The sequence below is a fragment of the Monodon monoceros genome, unplaced genomic scaffold, assembly GCF_005190385.1.
Source record: "Monodon monoceros isolate NGI ecotype Baffin Bay Population unplaced genomic scaffold, NGI_Narwhal_1 Super_Scaffold_16, whole genome shotgun sequence".
NCBI classification, from domain to species: Eukaryota; Metazoa; Chordata; class Mammalia; order Artiodactyla; family Monodontidae; genus Monodon; species Monodon monoceros.
In genome coordinates this window covers 10,048,887-10,070,952 of record NW_021703772.1, presented here as the reverse complement: position 1 = coordinate 10,070,952, position 22,066 = coordinate 10,048,887, and the positions used below count along the sequence as shown (strand labels likewise).

Here is a 22,066-nt window from a genome sequence, read left to right as displayed (position 1 = left end):
TTCCTCGTTTGGTGTCTGCCCATCCTTTACCCCCTCAGCTCCCCAGTCTCCCCTCTGCTTGACTTTCTCACCCATCTGCCATCCCTCACCTCAACCCATTTCATTTCTTTCCTTCACCCCTAAAGTAAACAGAGGAACAGAAGTCTAGCATTTTATGTGCCACACTCAGGAGTGACCACACATTCTGGTTTGCCAGGAGATGGACTCACAGGTCATGCCTGCTGTTCTCATTAGTTACTAATAGCGCCCCATCACCTCAACAGGACCTCAGATTGGACAAGATGCCACACGATCTCATTATATATTTAGTAAACAAAGGCTTCTATTCCTTGCCCTTTAAAAGAGATGAAATCAAATTCCTCAAATTTTCCTCCCTGAGGGGAAGAATGTTTTCTAAACTAAAGTTATTTTCATATGCTTCTCAATAGCTTTTTACTAAAGTTCAATGGCCATTGGTAAAGTTGTTGCATCTTATCTAAAATGTTGTAGTTGCTATCTTCTTGAGAAAAAGAATTGTTCCATAAGAAATCCAGACCCGATGTTTGCTAGGCATATTACATCCGCAAACTAGACTCAAGACCCACAAATGGTTTTGCAGAATGTATTCTCTGTGTGTTTTCTATCACAGGAGGAAGAATGGCAGGCAGGTGGCCCGACCAGCTGCAGGGATCACAATACCAGAAATTCACCCTTTCGATAGCAAAATCTCCTGAGTCTACTGGCCACTAGGGGAGGAATCAGATGCTAAGATACAGGGCTAAAAAGGGCCCAGAGGACTGGGGCAGCTGGAAAAGTCAGCTGGAAAACCAACATGTTAGAAAGAAGTGAGAAATGCGTCCCTGGGAGGATGGAGGTTAAAGGGGCCATCCTGAATGAGGAAGATCCACCAAGGCATCAGCTTGAACGTTCCATCCTTTGGTCTGGATTTCTTCTCTTGCTCAACTACCAGTTTCTCTCAGATCCTTGGGCAAACTGAGATGGATGGCAAATGTCATTTCAGGAAGTAAACAAAGAAATGTTTGAAAAGGAGAGAATGGAACTCTAAGAAAAATATAGAGTTCATTATTTACATTCTGGGCTAGAATTTTAATATCCAGTTAAAAGAAAACAAAAACTACAGAGAATTCGAAGTGAGAGCAGAAACTAGTATTATTGTTTAGTTCCCAACACCTGGCACTGTGCTTGGCATACAGTGAAAATTTCACGTGCACTCTAACAGCTTCAGGTATAAATGACGTGTAGTACACTGCACAAGTTTGTAAGTTTTGACATATGTACAAGCCCATGAAACCATCACCATAATCAAGACGCTGAACACATCCAACACCCCCAAAAGTTCCTCCCACCCCAGGCTCAGGCAGCTGTAATTCTGATTTGAGTCATTTTACATCCCCACCAGCAGTGCATGAGAGGTCCGGTTCCTCGACGTCCTTGCCAACAATTGGTACGGTTGAAGCCTTTTTAATTTTAGCTGTTCTATAGTTGGGCAGTGTTATCTCATTGTGCTTTTAATTTGCATTTTCCTAATGACTAATGACGTGTTTTCATGTGTTGATTTCCTATCCATATAACTTTTTTGTTCAAATCATTTGCTCATTTTCTTTAATTGGGTTGTTTATCTTGTTACAGTATTGAGTTTTCAGAGTTCTTTATATATCCTGGATACAAGCCCTTTATTATAAATATATGATTTGCAAGTATTTTCTCCCAGTCTGTGTCTTCTTTTCATTCTCTTATAAATATCTTTAAAGAGCAGAAATGTCCTGCTCTTTAAAGAGCAGAATTTTGATGAAGTCTAATTTACCCAAGTTTTCTTTTATTCCATGTGTTTTTATTATTGTTCTAGGAAATCTTTGCCCAACCCAAAGAAACTTTTGGGTGTAGTGGATCTGTTCATTACCTTGACTGTAGTAATGTTTACACAGATGCAAACAAAGATTTTCTGCTGTTTCTGTCTAGAAGTTTTATGGTTTTGTGGTACACCTGGGTCTATGATTCATTTTAGGTGAATTTTTGTATAGAATATGTATGAGGTACAGACTGAAGTTTTGGGTTTGTTGTTGATGTTATTGATTTTGCTGTTTTGCATATGGATTGTTTCCGCATCGTTTCGTTGAAAAGACTATCCTTTCTCCAGCAAACTATTTCTTTACATTTCTGTCAAAATCACATTCACTTCTGATCAAAAAGGAGAACTCTCAAAAAAGGCCCTCGCTGACAGCTGCTAAAATTTAAAATGTGCATCCTCTTTGATTCAGCAACTCCAATTTTATCAGTTCCATCTAAAGAAATACAAGTACAATGATAGTGTGCAGATCCTTATAACAGTATTATTTACGGGAGGAAAACAACCACAACAAAAAATGGGTACAACCCAAATATTCCTTGATACAGGAAGGACTGAATAAATTACAGTCCAGCTCCACCACAAAATTTTATGTAGGGAGTAAAAGGAATGAGTTGGGGCTACATGTACTGACCAGAAGAGAGATCCAAGAAACATTCTGTAAAGTGAAAAAAGTTACAGAGCTTTATATATATAATGATTATATTATTTAAACAAACGAGAAAAACCTAAATATGTATCTATATATTTGTATGTGTTTGCAAAAACCCAGGGAAAATTATGGGCAAAAAACTACCAGACAGATCACATGAGTTTCCTTCATGGGCAGAACTGAGAATGAGGGAATGAACAAGATTATCAACTTCCTGGTACCCTAAGCAGATATTATTTTGTAATTTTTGAGTCAAATCAAGTCTAAAATAGTAGCCATGACTTTGCCATGCAGAGGATGTGCACCCTATTCCATTACACATCTGTACCACCACTTGGAAAAAAACTGGGTTTTTTTGGTGGTTGGTTCTAGTAGGGAGAAATATTTTGGTACATGAGGGATAACCCCCCCCCAAAAAAATTCCACACTAAGTATTATAGGTTGAATTGTGTCCCCAAAAATTTCACATGTAAAAGTCCTAAACCCTAGTACCTCAGAATGTGACCTTATTTGGAAATAGGATCATTGCAGATATAATTAGTTACGTTAGAATGAGATCATACTGGATTAGGGTGGGCCCCTAATCCGATATGACCGGTATCCTTATAAGAAAGGAAATTTGGACACAGAGAAAAACACATGGGGAGAACACCATGCAAAGCTTCAGCTGGAGTGAAGCTGCCACAAGCCAAGGAAAGCCGAAGATTTGCAGCAAACTACCGGAACCTGGGAGGGAGGCATGGAAAAGATTCTCCCTCACGGCCCTCGGAAGCTATCGACCCTTCACGCAACCTGATTGGAGATATCCATCCTCCTGAACTATGAAACAGTACATTTCTGTTGCTTAAGCCACCCAGCTTGTGGTACTTCATTAGAGCGGCCCTGCGAAACTAATGCACTAAGCTCCCAAGCAGTTAAACCTAAAGCAAAAAAAAAGTAGCAACAGCCACTCATCAGCACCACGGTCCCGCAGCCCCCAGGTCCGTGCCTAGGGAGCAGCCTCAGAAGACACAGAAAGTAAACAGCAGTGTCTACTGTCCCGCATTATAGGTGGCTTGTACACCAGGATGCCGTACACACCTGAGGGAAAGCTGGTTCCTGATGTAGACATCAAAGCATGCGGTGGGCAGAAGGGGCTACAGTATCTGCGTGTTTATCCCCAGACCCACAATTACACAGAAACCGTGGGGAAGGGTTTGTCATGAAAGGATTAGGGTGGATCTACTATTAAGAAAGGATAACGATTAAGGAGCCCCTTTCTCCTGGCACCTCTCCCTCCCTTTCACATGTGCAGCATCCTTCCCTACTGAGGAAGAGAGTGGAAAGTAAAGCAGCCTTTCAAAACTTGAGTGACTCTCAGTATCCTGCGACAAACCATGATGAAAAAGAATGCATGTGGTGTGTGTGTGTGTATATATATATATATATATATATATGTATAACTGAATCACTTTGCTGTACAGCAGAAATTAACACAACATTGTAAATCAACTATATGGTAATAAAATAAATTAAAAAAAAAAAAACTTGAGTGACTCTTCACTCTAAGAAACGCAAATCCAACGAGCAGCTGTGCAGCGATCCAGGCTCCTTACCCTCGTCAGGACTGGAAACGTCTGTGCCATCGTGGCTACTGTATGAAAAAGAGGAGCTGGCCCAGAAAAGCGAGTACTATGACTCCTAATGACATTTATTTTATCTTAAAAGTGAGTTCAGCATAGGCATGGATACCTCATTAAAATACTTTATGCAGTCACCAAGTGAAAAACAAAACAAAATATCCAACCAGATACGAATAATCAACCAGACATACTCTGAAGCTGTCCTGGAGGTTGACTGGAAGTGGATTCTAACATCAATCTACAGTTGTCCTTGCTGGGAAGAGGCAAATCCCAGAGGCTGGCTACCCGGGACCCTGCAGAGACAGACAACCCCCATCGTTTGAGAATAAAGCCCTGGGCCTCCCTCGGTCCTGCCTGTCTGGAAAAGGGTCACTGAGATCCTCCTGGAATTGACTGTCTTCCACACGCCAGCCCATAATTTTAAGTACCAGCGTGAACTACCTCTTGGAGCACATTTACTTCCAGAGGCCCCTCCCTTGGCAACAGGGCACACATTCCTCTCGGTGTTGGCTTCATTTTCCCAGGATGTTGACCAGAAGTAGATGAGAGAGAAGGAAGCAGCATTTAATTGTTCTCTAATGTCCGTTTTCATTATTTTTCAAATCCACCATAAACAAATTCACACTCAACACAAAAAGCGTGCTATACAGAAACACTAATTTAGCCCCAGTATATGAAAGTCGGGCACACCTTAGCCCTCGGAAGTACAGTGACAGAACACAGACAAAGGCAGCAGGTTTCATGAATGTACTAGCGTGTTAGCTTCCTAGAGCTGCTATAACACATCACCACAGACTGGGTGGTTTAAAACCACAGAAATGTACTCTCTGACAATCCTGTGAGGCTGGAAATCCAAAACCATGATGTTGGTAGGGCCATTCCCCTCCAAAAGCTCTAGGGAGGAATCGTTCCTTGACTCTTTTAGCCTCGGGTGGTTGCCAGCCGTGCTTGGCTTTCCTTGGCTTGTGGTAGCATAACTCCACACTCTGTCTCCATCTTCGCATGGCCCTCTTCCCCGTGTCTCCTCTGTGTCTTCAAATCTCTCCTTATAAGGACATTAGTCATGGAGTTTAGGGCTCACCCTAATCCAGTATGACATCGCCTTCACTCAGTTACATCTGCACAGACCGGATTTCCGAATAAGGCTACACTCACAGGTCCCAGGGTTAGGATGTTGACATATCTGTGTCGGGGTGGTGGTGGTGGGGGAAACAACTCAACCCATAACAATGAGTAAGACATAGAGACCCGGCTCTGAATCTGACTCCTGGTCCCTTTGTAGCCATGTCAGTTAGGAAAGCCAAGGGTGCAAGTAATAAAAGACCCAACTAATACATAGGCTTCAAAGAACAGAAGGAGGTGGTATTTTTCTTACTACTGAAACCTCCTTTATCAAATTAAGACCTCAGTCACAACACATGAGGGGAGGAGATGGCCTGGGTTGTCTTACTGGGAAGGAATATCTCGGCAAATACCAAGTGGCATCAGTACTAAGTGAGAGAGCCTCCTGTGACTTTGGTAGCATTGGAATATGCCAAAGGCACAAAGCAAGTCTGTGCTTTATCCTTGACACCATCCTATTCCAGTTCTCGCCCTGGGGTTTGGACCTGGTGAATATTCTGATGCTTTATCACTGGAGAGCAGCTAAATTGGGATCACAACCTTTTTTTCTTTTAAGTTAACATAAAATGATAGTAACGAATTCCACGAGACTCTAAGGAGGTCTTTGGACAAATATCTCAAATATTTCTTCTTGCTCTCCTTAGATAAAGCCTCCATTTAGATTTGTGCCCAAAGGTGGCTGAGCAAAGCACACTGCAGCCATTGAGTGCTTCTGGACTGATTTTATTTGCTGACCACTAACGAGTCCCTAAACTGCGGCTAATTGGAGGAGTCAAAATAGCCCTGTGCAAGGGAGCCTGATGGCCAATAGCCGTGGGGCTGTCCAGCGTCAGCTGCTCCAGGATCCAATTTATGGGACAAATTCGTACGGTGGAATGCAGTCAGTGCGAGGGAAGGCGGGAAGAGACAGATAATCTGGAACATCAAACAAAATGCAAAACGTTGCCTAATGCTCCAAGATAACCCAGGACAGTCAACATTAGGCAATGGGTAACCAAGGGACAGAGAGCTTTTTTCCCAAAACTAGCATTTTGCAAGTCACTTAGTAGAGATTTTGCTCTTGAACTCTCTGACCTCCTCCCTCCCTTCCCCCCCAGTTTTGGTCTAAATGGGGAACGACTGCAGAAGTGATCAGGGTTATTGCCAGCTTTTAAGGTCTCTAGTTTGTCAAAACTCCAGAAATGACCCAATGATACAAGGTAGCATTTTACTTCTGCGAGACCTCAAATTAATGACAAGTCCAAGTTTTCTTTAGGAAGGATAAGGCCCAATGCTTCATGCTTACTCCACTATGAGGGCTGAAAAGAACAGCAAAACGTAGGATCGATTTAGTGAGAAACCTGTGTGTCTGTAAGAGCAGCTATTACTCATTTCTAAGCAATTGCTCTTGAACTCTCCGACCTCCTCCCTCCCTTCCTCCCATTTTTGGCCTAAATGGGGAGCGACTGCAGACGTGATCAGTCTTTATTGCAGTTTCAAGGTCTCTAGTCTGGATAAATGCCATGTGCTCCAGCTTAAGAGACTCTTAAATGGCACTTGGGAATTTCAGCTTGAGGACGACACAGCAGTTTACTTCCCCCAGAGATTTGGGCCACCAAAAAGAGGGTAGCCCTTGGTCCACGCAGGCAACCACACGGCTTCAACAAGAGATATGAAAGTAGCCTCTCAGAGCCCATGAGGCCCCCACTGTTGCCATTCTATTTATTAATAACAACACCACCCGCATGTGTACATCATCCTGCTGTCTCATCCTTCTAAATAACAGAAAAGCGGTGATGGAGATCCAGAGCAAACCTCCTACTTCGAATTCCAGCTCAGATCATGTCTGGCTGCCCAACCCTGGCCAGATCATTTAAACTCTCTGGCTTTCAGTTTCTTTATCTATAACAAGGGGATAAAAGCAGTTATGGAAGGTAAATGAGCTAGATAATTCAAATAAAACCCCTTAGCGTCGTGCCACACACACAGCGCGTGCTCCATAAAAGCTGGTGTTGCCATGATCTGCCTCGCTCTGTTTTCCTCCTGTCAATTTGGTCTGCCAGGAAAAGTGTTGGATTTGCCAAGCTTTTCTCTCTGCCTGATGGGCCCAGTCTAACGGTCTCTAGCTGATCTTTTAGAAGGTTCTTCCATCTCCCTTCTCAGGGGAAAGGTGGAAGTGGGTAATGACAGAGAAATAAGTCATGAACAATCGACGCTCCAGGCCAAGGCAAGATCCACCCGATATGACAAGGCAGAGAAAGGGCAAGACAATGCTGGGGAAGAAGTGCTGTTACCGCCTCCAATCTCCAAATATTGGGCTGGCCAAAAAGTTCGTTCGGTTAATGAATACGTTGTTCGAGAAGGTTCTTGGTGAAAATGAAAAATGTCTTTTCTTTTTACTTAAAACCCAATGAACTTTTTGGCCAACCCAATAGTATTTAGTCACAAATGTAAACCTTTTTATCAGCCAGACGTTTAACAAGAAACTAAAAGAAAGGTTCTTCAGGATCTGGTTTCCTCCCTACCCTTCCTCATTTCACCCTCTTGGAGGTTCTAAGGTACAGCCATTGACCAAAATGTGAATGAAAAAAAAAAAAAAAATGGTGAGGGGGAAACACGGTCCAGGCTGAGAAGCCAAAAGCCAGCTTTATCGATAAAAGTTCTGTATTTTCTGGATCTGCCATGAAGACATTTTAATTTCAGGAAAAACAGGCAAATTACTAGGACCTTTATAGAACGCCTCATGAGAAGATGGTCACACATAGATCTACTCCACAGTTAGAATTTGCCAGAACTTTTTTCCATACCTTTCTACTACTACTCTCCATTCCGTCCTTGTAATAACTACACGATAGGCAAGGATGCATTGATCTCCTTTGTTCCAGACTCAGTCTCCAGTCATCTTTCTCCTGCTCTCCACCTTTCCAGGCTTCCAAAAAAGGTATGTGGTAGCACCCTGAAGACAGACGCTCTGGGGAAACGCACGCTCCTCGTGGCTGAGCCCACACTCCTGAGCCGATGAGTCTGTCACTTCTAACGCCTCTGCCCGGCCCAACAATGAAGTCAATCAGGCAACCCATGTAAACTGTAAAATATCGAGGCCAGAAGTAGTCTCATCTCTATGTTGAAAAACCAATACTTAGCCTTTTTTACTGGAAAGTCCTCTTTCACTTTTTCTGAAAAAAAGCCTGTTTCAAATCTGCTTCTTAAACAATTTATAACTCTCCCGAGTCCCTCTAAGGAAAAAAGTCTGCTGTGCAAAGGAGAAGGTAAAAAGGGAAGAATTCATATTTATTCCATTTTAAAAGCTGGGGTGGTAATTTAAATCTTCACACCCCCTTTGATCCTACTATATTTTTAATGGCAGAAGCTCCCAGCGAGGGCTCGAGTGGGATGTAACAGAAGTTTTAACATTCGGGGGGCAGGTGAACTTGCCACAGTCTGTGTGACTGAATGAGAAATTCCCCAGCTCAGCCCTGCTCGGGGCAACAGGTCACTTTGCCTGTACTGGGTTTGGGTCAAACAGCAAAGCCTCAGATCAGAAAAATCAGCGTTCGTTCATTTGGCGAAGAAGTGGGGTTTGATAACAATAATCCACCCTGACCAAAGACGCCATTTCCCGAGCAAGAGAGCTGGATACTGGACTCACATTAGTTAGAGGATGACTGTCTAGCCTAAACAAAGTTCAGCCACACTCCCTCCCTGGGCCATGGACCTTTTGAATGGCGTCATCTAAGAGGACCTAATAAAGTCAGTTAAGGAAAGATGTCCTTTTCTTCCCTCACCTCTTTTGTTTCTAGGTATTTGTACAAGAAATTGACTCCTTAGTCCTGTTAGGAAGCTCTGGGAACAGTTCCTTGAAGCATTCTCTTCACTCAAGCTCATCTAAGTTAGAATGTTTGCATTAAAAATGAATGAGGAAAAAAACCAGTGAGGTGGTATGAGAAAGTTAAACAGATTTGTGTAAGGAGGGTGGGGCTTTGACTCTGTTACAGACAGGGATTCATCATTATTTCCCCATCGAACACGCTTTCCATTGCCATTTCCATGGCCACAACATCTGGGCATGTGAAGCGTCCCATTCACTGAGGAATCGGAAACCAACGTTCCTATACAGTGGTGCCTTGAGGGCAAAAAAGGGAAGAAAAAATCGCAGATGGCAAACAGAGCCCAAGTGACAAAAATAACCACAAGGAATGTAAACAAAGTATCATTACAAGCAGCTCACTCACCACATCACCCTCAACAGCTCCCTTCCCCAGAAGCAAAAAATAAAAACATACAAATCGTGCTGTAAAGAAGAGCTAAGCTGCTATTGGGGAAGAAGCCATGAACACAAAGACTTTTCTCCATGTGGCTCACTTTTATAATTGCAAGGCTTGAGGTATACTTTTAAAAGAGAACCAGGTCTGGCTGCTAAGTTAAATTAGGGCAGCATGAAGTTAAGCCCTGTGTCGATAAGTATCTTCCAATGGTGACTTGATTTTAGTCAGTGACTAGGCATGTTTACTTGAGCTTTCAAAAGCCAAAAACCCCTGCTCTTTCAATCTGACACTTCAAAATGAAACAAATGCATTGCAAATGCACACTGTAATACACCAGGCTCATGCCAAACGCACATGTGTACATTTCACAGAAGAGCCAGGACATTTCTAGAGAGGAACGATTGCCATGCAGAACGCAAGCCAGAGCTAGCTCCTGCCAAGGGTCATGTGCTGTGGAGCACACAGGAGTCCCTACATGAAACAGGCCGGTAGAAATAACTTCAAGAGACAAAAATCTACAAACTCTGCAGAGGCACGGATCCCCAGGCCACAAAAGCCACCCCCAGGAATTCTGACCTCATCTCTCTAAGGACCTCCAAGAGCTTCTCTCCTCACTTGGATGGGAAGCCCTCCGCCCCCGCTAAGTCACTCCTTCCTTTAGAATAAATTCACCACCCTGAACTGAAGGAAGAATGCACACGTAAACTGGTAACGGATGCCAGGGCTGAAATACATTTACATCACCTTTGGCCAATCATTCAGAGCCCAATATTGACTCTCTTAATAAGAGAAGGAGAGAGTTAGGACGCTGGTCATCCACCTCCCTATCTTCAAGGCTACAGATCTCTTTTCTTGTTCATTCTGTTTGAGACCCCAGGGGACTGGCCTGGTGTCTCAAGCTCTTACTGTGAACCCACTCCCCCAGACTGCAGGCCCGGGGAGGCTTGGAATGGGGTTGTGAGGCATCTACTTCTGCTAAAAGCAATGCCCTCTGCAGGTTAATCCTCAGTATGAGAACTCACAGGCAAAGGTTAGACTCTCCTAGCATCTGAGAGACAGACAGTCCGTGTTTGGCCCTTTGAATTTTCATTGAGAAACCTCCAAAGCCAGTGAAGGCTCCTGGCCTCCACTGTCCCAAGTCTTCAGATGCATTCAGCTTCCAACGGTGCGGTATTTTATCACTTAAACACTTCTTCAAAGTTTACTATGAAACAGTGTGGCTCTAAGCCTGCCAAAAGTTTAACTGCAGGATTCAGTGGATTTTATGTGGCAGAGTAGCTGCCCTTCCTCCTGAGAATATTTTCCAGCGAAGGCAGTCAAACCTTGCAGTCAGGGTGATTTCGGGGTCCCGAGTGTCACTGAATGAGCTCCTCCCTGAAAACGCCCCTCTTTCTCACTTTGACCGCCTTCCCATCTCATCTCCCTGGCTTCAGAATCCAAAGTAAAAGCAGTTTGGCATTTCAGTAGACAGCAATGAAAAACTTTTGATGGGATGACCCAGGGCATTAACTATTCCTGGCTGAATTTAACTTTTGATTTTCAAATATGTAGGGGAGCTTGGGTTCAGGGGAGACGAAGGGAGAGCTCCAACAAATAGTTGAAAATAAAATAGAATAAGCAGCATACCATGACCAAGCCAAACCAAGCTTGATATTTCCAAATTATATTGGCAAACGAATGCTTTCTCAAATCATTTGTTCTGTCTTTCCTGGAGACGAAAAGGAGAAAAAAAAAAAAATCTGGATGCAAAATTCCTAACCCCAGACCAGTAAATTGTGTCAGTGGAATACAATCTAAAATTGCTGGTCAGAAAGTCCAGCGTTATATATACCTATAGGCAACTAATCCCCAAGGCAAAAGTTGCGCCGCCCAAAGCAATGCGTTCGTCAATTTCATCACCCCCCCCCACCCCTCACCCCTACCGGGGTGCCCAGCGCTGGGTTAAGCCGACAGCATCAGGTTCTAATCCTTGCGTTCACACACGATCGCTTTGGGCAAATCCTTGGCAGTGGTCAGACGCACCACCTCTGCTCCTCCGGTGCGAGAACCTTCTCCTCCAGGCTGGCCCCCGGTCACCCGGTGCCCCTTACCTGCAGGCGCTCCGTGGCCGGCTGCCACATCTTCCAGCCGCGGGGTCTGGCAGAGGAGACGCTGTCGAGACTCTGTCGGTGGCGCCGGGGGGCGAGGGGCTGGGGGGCGAGGGGCTGCGGTGCCGCTTCACATCTGGGGTGGGCGCCCGCGGGATGTACGTCCAGGGGCCGGCGGCCGCCGCGGGGTGGGCGCTGGGGGGCTGCGAGCGGGGGGAGGCGGCGCGGCGCTCGGCTGCCGGCAACTTGTGGGCACGGCCGCGAGCCGCCTGTCCTGGCGCAGCTGCGAGAGGACTGCGCAGCTCCGCCCGGGCCCACGAGCGCACGGCGGCGGCGGCGGCGACGGCGGCGGCAGCGGCGGCAACCGCTCCCTCCTCCTCCCCCGCCGCCGCCGCCCGGACCTGCGCGCTCTGAGCATGCCCGGGGCCGGCCCCCGCCCGCCCGGGAGCCCGCATCCCGGCCGCGGGGGACCCTGAATCCCAGCGAGGGGAGTGTGCGGAGTCCAGAACCGGCGGCCCTGCTCCCCCGGGGAGCCCCGGGTGGGATGGGGTCTGGGCGAGGGAAGAGCCTGGAGAGGGGGGGCTTCCTGAAGCCAGAGCCCATAGCCCTCTGGGGTCTCAGTCTTCCTGTCAACAGGGATCTCCGAATCGCCTGGGTCTTGACGGGCACTGTGCTGGGCCACGGAATTCCATTCATTCCTTCCAGTGGAGTTAACTGAGCATCTATTAGGCTCCAGCCCCTGTGCTGGATTCTGAGGATTCAGTGGCACAGAACAGAAGGCAAGAGAATGTTCCCCCTCTCCTGAGCTTCATTCTACTTGGGGGTGACCGTCAGTGACAGAGGAAACACCTGAAAGGGCGCTAGGTCAGGTGGTGAGACATCTTGGCAAGAAAATAAAACAGCGGTGATGGGTGAAGAAAGGGAGAGGAGAGCTTCTTTGAGGGGGGTCCAGGTATGTCTGGGGTAAGAGAGGAAGATGGACCAGGTGAGGCATGACATGTGGGGCAGAGGACTGGGGCTCCTACACCTGGGTGAGGAAGGTAGCACAAGATCCCCCGTCCTCCATCCACCCTGAGATCTGCCAGGTGCCTCAGGAAGCTCTGTGAACCCAAAGATAAGCCAAGGGCCAACCTGGGCTCCCAGGCATGGAGGGTGGTGTGGGCCACTGTGAAATAACTACCTTTCCTAAAGAAGCCCAGCTCCTCCCACCCTCTTGACAGCTGGCCAAGGTGAGTATGAACATTCCCATCGTTTGGACGACACAGATGAGGCTTGTGGAGTCTAGGTGACCATTCAAGTCACACAGCCAGTGAGTGGCTTCAAGATGACTTGGAGGCTGGGGCTCTTACCCTACTCCTCTGACTGCTCTGACCATGGAAACACCGTGGGAAAAGGGCAACGTTCTGGGGCTGGAGGCTGGGGGAGCTTGGCAGGATGGGGAGGCTACACTGATTCTGGAGGCTGATGAAGAGGGTGGGAGGAGAAGTGGTGGGAAATGCTCAGGGACAGAAGGAACAGCTAGAGGGGGAGGGCCACACCATCTGTGCGGGGAGCCCAAGGCTCCTGAGAGATGGGCCCACGGAGCAGTGGGGACTGGCAGGGGAGGGTCCCGAGGGCATACCACACTGCAGGTGCACCGCCTGGGTCCTGAGCTACTCGGGCACTACTAAAATCAACACCCCACGTCTGGAAGGATCTGCCCATGGTCATGCACAGGTAGAGTGATTTCCAGATATCAGAGCACTCAGCTCACCAGACCCTCCCAGAACTCTCCGAGGGACAGAAACCCGCATCTCCCAAGGCTTGGGGAGCACAAGATTCACAGAGTTGCCCAGAGGAGAGTCACATAGTGGCAGTGCCTATCCAGGGCACTTTTCCAGGCCTCTGGATGGCTCCTTCCACACCACACAGTTGCTGCCACCCACCCAGGCAGGTCCAGACCCTCAATGCCCTAGGAGCCTCCAGCAAAGCCACAGAGATGCTTCTGAGAGGCTGGTCTCTGTCTCCCCTGATGACCACGGGACCCTCCCATTCCTGCCGAAAAACCACCAAGACTTTCTCAGCTACTTCCCCAGTCCCTGCTACCTGCTCTGGACCTACCAGTAAATCCCTTCTGATGAGGGGTTGGTATGTCAGCCCTACATGGAAATACATCTCAGATGCTTGGTCATGTGGTCTCTGTTTTGAGATATTTTTACTTTTCCAATAACTCTTCATGCACACTTCCCACACCTAGAAAAGTCCTGCTGACAATAATAGACCTTCTCAGCCTCCTAATTCTCTTTTTATAAAATCCCAAAGCAAAAAGAGATGCACTTCATTACGAAAATCTAGAAAATCCAAATGTGCATATTAAACCTCTCAGGAAGCTAAAACAGTTGCCAGGGATGTCTTCCGACTTGAGCTTTGAAACCATCCTTGGTTGCAGATGCTTCCGTGGAAAAGTGATTTTGTTTTAAATAGCAGCGGGATGAGATAACGGCCTAAATTCAAATTGCATTAGAGCGTTAAATCCTGTCTTCTCACCACCTCCGAGTGTAATTAATTGTTATGACTCAGTAATACAGCTTTTAGTTCAGAGTATGATGCTATTTAAGGAGAAAAGGCTTCGGCTCTGTAGTGATTGCTTTCAGTTACTAGTCCCACTTTGCAAACATATTTGGTAAAGTAGTGTTTAAACTCAAAGGACACTCCTGTTTTCATTACCTTTATGCCGGGAATCAGGAAACTAGGGCAGGGGAAATGAGAGTGGAGGTGGAGCCTGGTAGAAGGTGACAAAAGGAACAACCCTCCCACCATCAGTTTTGCTCCCAAGCCTTCCTATTCAGAAGGCACCTGTAATAGAGGGTGAATGCAATAGAGACATCTACTGGTCAGAGCCAGGACGTGCATCCTGATCTCTCCCAGTCCCGTTTTGGGACGTGGCAACCCCAACCTCCTGGTGAGTCTGAAAGTGTAAACAGGTTTGTTCTGAGCAAGGAACATTTGCTGAAATAAGCAGGAGTTGTTTTGGAGCAATGAGTAGAAATATTAGGCACACGAGTACGTGCGTAATTTCATGTACTTAATCCCCTGTAATTATCTAAGCAGGTCTAATCTTATTAATAAATACCATTTCAAGGAAAAGGACCACACACACACACACACAAATTGGCAAGGCCAAGGTGAACTATAAACACAACGTTTTGTCCAGAAAAAGAATTCCAACCATCCCCAGAAATTTTTGTAAGCCAAATTTAATCTAGTTCATGATTCTGAGTCCTAAGGTAAGCAACCTAGATGTCTACATCAGGAGAATGGTGAATTAAATTATGGTCCAGCATATCACACGAATATTAAAATATTAGGCAGCCATTAAAGAGGATAATTATCAAGTTGCATTGCAGCTTTAAAATGCTTATGATATGATTATAGATTTGTTTAAGCTACAGTGTACATAATTTTAATACATTTATAAAATATTTATCAATTTCAATAAATATGGGAAAGGACCTAGGACAATAAGGATACAGGCTGAATCCCAGCCTTTGAACTAGGTGAGGACTTTTGGCAAGTCATTGACCTTGCTGAACCTCAGATTTCTCATCTGTAAAAAGGGTGATAATATCACATAGTACTTAGAGTTATTGGAGGCCATGAATGAGTGAATGTGTGCAACATGCCTGGCACATAGGAGATGTGCAGAAAACTTTAGTTTTCATCCCATTACTTTTCTATTACTGAATGATCAAATTCTCACAAAGTGGCCCATGTTTCCTGTGGTCCAATCATTTCCATTTGGAATGTTTTGTGGACTTTGATTTAGTTTTTTGATTATTTGATTTAGTTTTTCACATAAAAGTGATAAACCATATTAAAGCTCGTTTCCATTTTTAATTTAATCAGATGGTGAAATTTATTATGGTCACATGTTTAGCAGAGCAAGTATTGGAAAGTCCTTCTGGTATCATTAACTTCATTTCAAAATCACCAAAACAGCTGTAGATGAGCCATATAGAAAATTCATTAAACCATTTAAACCTCCCTATAGTGATGGAGCCACTGGCTCTTGTCCCTAGGTACTGATAGGTATTTATAAGGGTGTTCAGATAACCCTTTCCCTCCCTCAAAAGGAAAACTTCACAGTTGTCTTTGCAAACTGGGTTAAAAGGCAAATGGGGCAGGACTACTTAATACCCAGGATGTGTGTTGTCATTCTCCTACTCAGGACCTCCTCATACCCTCACCAGCCTTAGAAAAGTGGCAGATTATTTTCAAAGATGGCCACAAACATTCTGCTCCTCTCAGAAGCCATGCCCTTTGCAGTGTGGCTTGCCCATTTCTCCCATCATGAGATGGAATTTATCTGCAGCCTTTGCATCTGTGTTGGATGTGTGACTTGCTTTGATCAGTACAATGCACCAGAAGTGACACTGTGGCATTTCTAAGCTTGGGTCACAAAACACATTGCAGCTTCTACTGTCACCCTCTTGGAACTGAGGTCATGGCAGGAAGAAGCCCAGACTAGCCTCTTTGAGATGATGACCCTGTAGAGGGAAGCCAAGCCAAAGTGACAGCACATGAGTGAGGTGATAGCCCGGTCACACCACTCAAAGACAGCAGCCACATGCGTGACCCAGGTGAGGCCAGCAGAAGAACCACTCAGCTGAGCACAGAATTGCTGACCCACAGAGCCATGAGAAAATAATATGGTTGTATTGTTTTAAGCCCTAAGTTTTGGGGTGACTTGTTAGGTAGGGGTAGATAATTGATACAGAAAGCATCACTAATACATGTTAGTCTCCTACTAAACCTTACATCTTTCTCAGTATTTCCTGATTTATCAGAATTGGCGCAAACATGAAGCCTCATAGTCTGACATAAAGCCTTATTTCCTTTTTTATTTGTTTTACTCTTGCTCTCCCAATTTCCTAGTTCACACCCCTGTCCTACTCTCAGATTGTGTGGCCCATGCTGCCAAGCCATGCCTGCTAATTTTTCTAGTAAGTCCTTCTGAAAGGAAGATGGCAATTGGGCCGTGCTCCAACCATATTATGATCAAGGTGGATTCTTTCTAGCACAGTTTGCAATGAACATGAAGGTACCTGCTTTTTCAGAGCCCTTCTCATTCTCTCTGAGACACTGTCTTCATAAATAATACCCTGCCCATCTTTGTAGATCAGTAAATACAGCTCCTTTTCCAACTAGAGCCTGGGGAAGCTGAGAACGGCATGGAGGATGTGCTCAGATCTGTTTCCACCACATTTAGCCCAGAAAGGGGCAACTCTGCACTCTTCTTGTTCTTTGTGGCCTGATTTCTAAGGGTCTTTGTTGCCCTGTACCTCCATCCTGACTCACTGATTACCAGTATGATCCCAATACTCTCTCATGGGGACTGGTGTGAAGCCACAGCTCCTGCTATCTTCCCACCTCACCACTTCTCCACCTGAGCTGATTTCACACCAAACCAATCTTTCTTTGCTTCCATTTTTTTTCTCTCTCTCTTTCTTCCCATTTCCATCATCGAAGCCAAGAATTACTGTCCTCAAACCTATAGGAAATGTGCCGGCCATAACTGGTAGAAATTAGGTTATCTAGAAAAGAACATCCACAAAAAGAAAGATACCTCTGGATCTGTCTTGGCCTTTGCTTAACTTGAAGCCCAGGTGCACTTCTGCAAGTAAAACCTGCTCTGTTGGACAGGGCAGCCCTTCTTGCCGAGATTCAGAGATCACTGGGGACTGGTAGAGATCAAGTCAGTGGCCTTATGGATGGGGAACTGGGAGTGAGGTAAAGAGGAAACTGAATCTTCACCTTTAACAAACTACCTGGAACTGCAGGTAGAGCTGCAGAAATCATGGCTGTATGTTCTGTGTTCTTTTTTTACTGGTCATATTGTAAGAGGAAATCAAAAGGAGCAGGAAATCATCAAAGACTTCTCTGAAGTGTAGACGACATTCAGGAATGATTTGTTAGTAATGGTGTAGTGGATGTTCTGATGTACCATCCTCCCCCTTCAGGATCACTGTGTTTATGGCCTCAGCAGAGAGGAGTGTGGGCCAAGGTTGGGAGCGTCAGCCAATGGCCCACGGCTGAGTCCCCCTCTCGGCATTGCCGGTAGCCAAAGGAAGCCGACCTGCCCAATATATACCCTCCCTACGGGCAGCCCACTTCCAGTGTGGGGTTCACAGACCTCAACGGGGGACAATGGCAGGAGGCCATCCCAGCATCTACTGTGGGATCAGCCAAAGCCTTGGTTGCAGCTGCCTCACAATGCAATCTCTCTTCTTGTCCAAACCTGTTTGCTTGCAAACTCTAAAGTGGGAATTTGGGAGCCAGACCACCCACTGGCTGGCAATAGACAGAGTTCCAATCATCTCTGGACGCTGTCACTGGGGGGTTGTTAAAACTGTTACTGGGGGTGAATGAAATGGGATACAAACGGAAGGGAATGCGCTAATGGGTGCAGTGTCTCGGGCATTAGAGTGTTTTAAGGGAAACAGTAATTACAAGGATTATGGAATCAGATGGCTGTTGCTGAGTGTCGTGGATGCACTGGAGAAAGACAAAGAAATACAGCTGGTGATTATGGCCAAGGCGCCTCCTTCCTGGCATATAAAGAGACTCACATCTCCTGCATCTAAGTGGTGGAGAAAGCTGAGGATCAGACCCGGGAATGAGTTATACGTGGAGTAAAGGCTCCAGGAAGACTGAATTCTCCACTCCAGAAAGTGCTGTGCCGAGTTCAGGACTCTGACTGGGAGGGAGAGAGACCCTGAGGCTTGAGATGAGGACACAGATTGATGGATGTCTTTGGAGATCTTGAATTCCCAGATTCCAGGACCCCTCTGAACTAAGAGAAGTGCTGCTCTCCTTGCTCAAGATGTATTAAACTCTGCTTTGCAAAGTAACTATTTTAATGTAATTGACTTTTATAGGACACTGCACGCCACAAAAGCAGAATACACATTCTTTTTAAGTGCATGTGAATATTCACCCATATAGACAGAGCATATACTCATATACTGCTCCATAACATAAGCCACGGTAACTTTCAAAGAATTGAAATCGTATAGAATATGCTCTCTGGCCATAACAGAATTAATTTGGAAATCACTAACAGAAATGCCTGGAAAATCTACAAATATCTGAAATTAAACTACACACTGTTAAGTTATGTGCGGATCAAAGACGAAATCACAAAGGACATTTTTAAATATTTTGATTACAGAACAATGAACATCAGCCTATCAAAACTGCTGCATGCAGCTAAAGCAACCTTAAGAGAGGAATATGTAACCTTAAAGGCTTATATTTAGAAAGGAAACGTGTAGAATCAATTATCTAAGCTTCTACCTTAAGGATCTAGGGGAAAAACGTGGAGTCACAGGGACTCTCCAACATTTCTGCCGGGGTTATAAAATGGAACAACCATCTCAGAAAACAGTGTGACAGTTTCTTATAAAGTTGAATACATGCTTACCGTATGACTCAGCAATTCCACTTCTAGATATATACCCAAGAAAATGAAGACCTATGTCCACACAAAAACTTGTACACAAGTGTCTACAGCAGCTTGATTTATCATAGGCCAAACTGAAAACCAAATATCAATCAGCAGGTAAATGGTTGAACATATGGTTTATCCTTACAGTGAGATACTTCTCAGCAGCAAAAAGGAACACACTAGAACATGCAGCAACATGGAGGCTCTTAAAAATGCTCTGCTGAGCAAAAGAAGTCAGACACCAAAGAGTATGCATTATATATTCCATTTACATTAAGTTCTAGAAAAGGCAAACCTTACCTGTAGACGTATAATGACAGAAAGAAAATCAGTAGTTTCCTAGTTGGGGGTGGGAGGGCAGTAATTGAAATCAAATGGATATGAGGGAACTTTCTAGCATGAAGTATTCTATCTCTTTTTTTTTTTTTTTTTGCGGTACGCGGGCCTCTCACTGTTGTGGCCTCTCCTGTTGCGGAGCACAGGCTCCGGACACGCAGGCTCAGCGGCCATGGCTCATGGGCCCAGCCACTCCATGGCATGTGGGATCTTCCCGGACTGGGGCATGAACCCGTGTCCCCTGCATCAGCAGGCGGACTCTCAACCACTGCGCCACCAGGGAAGCCCCTCTGTCTCTCGACTGTGGTAGTGATGAGTCAAAACTCATCAAGCTGTATACTTAATACATGTGGATTTAATTCTATGTAAATTAGACCGCAAAAGAGTTTATTTAATTCTTTTTTAATTTAAGTGATAGCTGTTGCCCAACTACTTCTGATTCCACATGCCCAGAAATCTGCAGTGAAGGGCAGGATTTACTCTGCTGCAGAAGTAATTGACCTGCATTATCAAGAGGAGATAGGGCTGCTCTTACAGGTGGGGACAGAGAGGGATAAATCGTGGTGTCCATGTGTCTCAGGGTGTCTCTGAGAACTCCTCTGCCCAGTTTTAAGAGTAAATAGATAAATGCAGCAATGGTGGCCTGAGAGGGACTTGGTGATCAAGAGCTGAGATTCCCTCAAGTGTGATGGTCTGGGTCATTTCACCAATAAGCCACTAAGCCCAGCTGAGTGGCCAGCTCAGGATGAATGAATCTGGAACAGGTTGTAGTGGAGGGAAATGATGAGCATCAGTTGGGCCTTCACTCCAGCTGCATTGACGAGGCTGTACTTGGTCTCACTAACCTTTCTCTGGTGGCTTCTCCAGGTCAAGAGACCTACCAGAAACCTGGAGGTGCTATTCCCAAGTGGAGTGAACTTACTGGGAAGGAAGTCGAGCTGAGCCTCAGAGGTGAGGACGGTAGTGGATGCTGTGTGCACAGAATCCCTGACGTTGCTCCTTCCACAGCTGGGTCCTGCTCTCGACTCTGCCCTCAGCCAAAGGAGGCTGACTTGCCCAAGGCTGTGCCCCCTCCCTGGGACAGTCCCCGGGCAATGACGGGTTGATGCAGGAATACAAAGGTCTGTCTCTATGTAGGGGGAGTTGGGGGAGCCTCTGAAGAGCCATCCCAGCTCCATCGCTCCCTCCAGGTTCAGCCAAGGTTCTATTACAACCCCATCACTGTTCAGCATCTTCCTTTGCCCAGTCCCGCTTCCACCCCATCCAGGCATGGCTCCCTAGAGAACTTCCCAGCAAACCCCCTGCAAATAAACCTCTGCTTCAGAGTCTGTCTCCCAGAGAATCTGACCTGAGATGTGAGACAACCTTGGAGTTACAAAAGGGTAAAAATGTGGATTTCATGAAACTGATTTCCCCTTGCTGCACATGCATTAGCCCTTATTGCTGGAGTGGTATCACAAATCCTTTCCTGAACATACAACTCTTTCTGCCCCCTTCCTTTCCCTCACCAAACAGCATCCAGGATCCAATTCAATATTTCACAGATATTTCTGGAAGCTTCCAGAGATTTACATTTTTATATGATGTGCCTCTAACACTGTCCTATTTTATGTTTTCAAAACAATTTATACTATTTGCTTTTTTTTATCACAGGAAACATCTCCGTTATTTAATTACAATGAAAAACATGAATTTCCAAGGTCGTTAAAGGAGGCAGTAAAGGGAATAGCCAACAAAGGGTTAGTATTGCTGGTAGGAGTTTTGGGGGGATGGCTGCTCTGTAAAGGGAATATTTTTGATTACATGTACTTGTAATCGTGTAGATTCAAGTTACAAAAGGGAATCTTTCTGGTGCTCACTCCTAGAATAAGGAGAGAAATAGTGATAATGTTGTCTAATCGCCCTGAGAGATCATCAAAATCACACTGTTTCACAGGCTTACTCACGGACCCCTGGGACAGTGGATGCACCATGGCAGCAAGATCCTTTGGTAATGAGACTATCTTTTGCAAATGCAGAAGGCTGGACAGTAGTCGCCACCTTCAACCTGTTACCAACATAGGCTTCCAGAGAAATTAAAAGACTTTTAAGGTTAACCATGAGGATTTCCTCATCTCATAAACCATAAGAGCAGTGAAGCACTAACCTCTAACAAGTCACTAGGAAAAACAACCTTCATTGTTTGTGTTTGATTATAAAAAGTCATGCATGCAGAATTTTTTTTTTTTTTTTTTTTTTTTTGGCGGTACGCGGGCCTCTCACTGTTGTGGCCTCTCCCGTTGCGGAGCACAGGCTCCGGACGCGCAGGCCCAGCGGCCATGGCTCACAGGCCCAGCCGCTCCATGGCATGTGGGATCTTCCAGGACCAGGGCACGAACCCGTGTCCCCTGCATCGGCAGGCGGACTCTCAACCACTGTGCCACCAGGGAAGCCCCAGAATTTTTAAAAGTTGGAAAAATGCAGAATATTATCAGGAAGAAAAGAAATATTTCACATAATTCAGTCAAACAAAGAGTGCCATTTCTTTTACATTTGGAGTTGTTCTTTCTAGGCATTGAGACAGTTAAACAGATAGAAGAATAATTAGTATAAATATTTAGTTTAGTTTATACTATATATGCAGTTCTGAACCCTGCCCTTTTCCCTTCGTGCTGTACACTGTACACGGGTA

At 45.4% G+C, this 22,066-nt stretch overlaps 1 protein-coding gene across 1 annotated transcript in view; it reads right to left on the bottom strand.

Annotated features, from left to right (window-relative positions):
- Window positions 1-11,817, bottom strand: part of PID1 (phosphotyrosine interaction domain containing 1) — a 255,971-nt gene extending 244,154 nt beyond the window's left edge. Inside the window, exon 1 of the mRNA XM_029224464.1 lies at window positions 11,577-11,817. Coding sequence (XP_029080297.1) covers window positions 11,577-11,606 — 30 coding nt within the window. The 5' untranslated portion in view covers window positions 11,607-11,817. The remainder of the gene's footprint in view (window positions 1-11,576) is intronic.
- Between the last annotated feature and the right edge of the window lie 10,249 nt (window positions 11,818-22,066).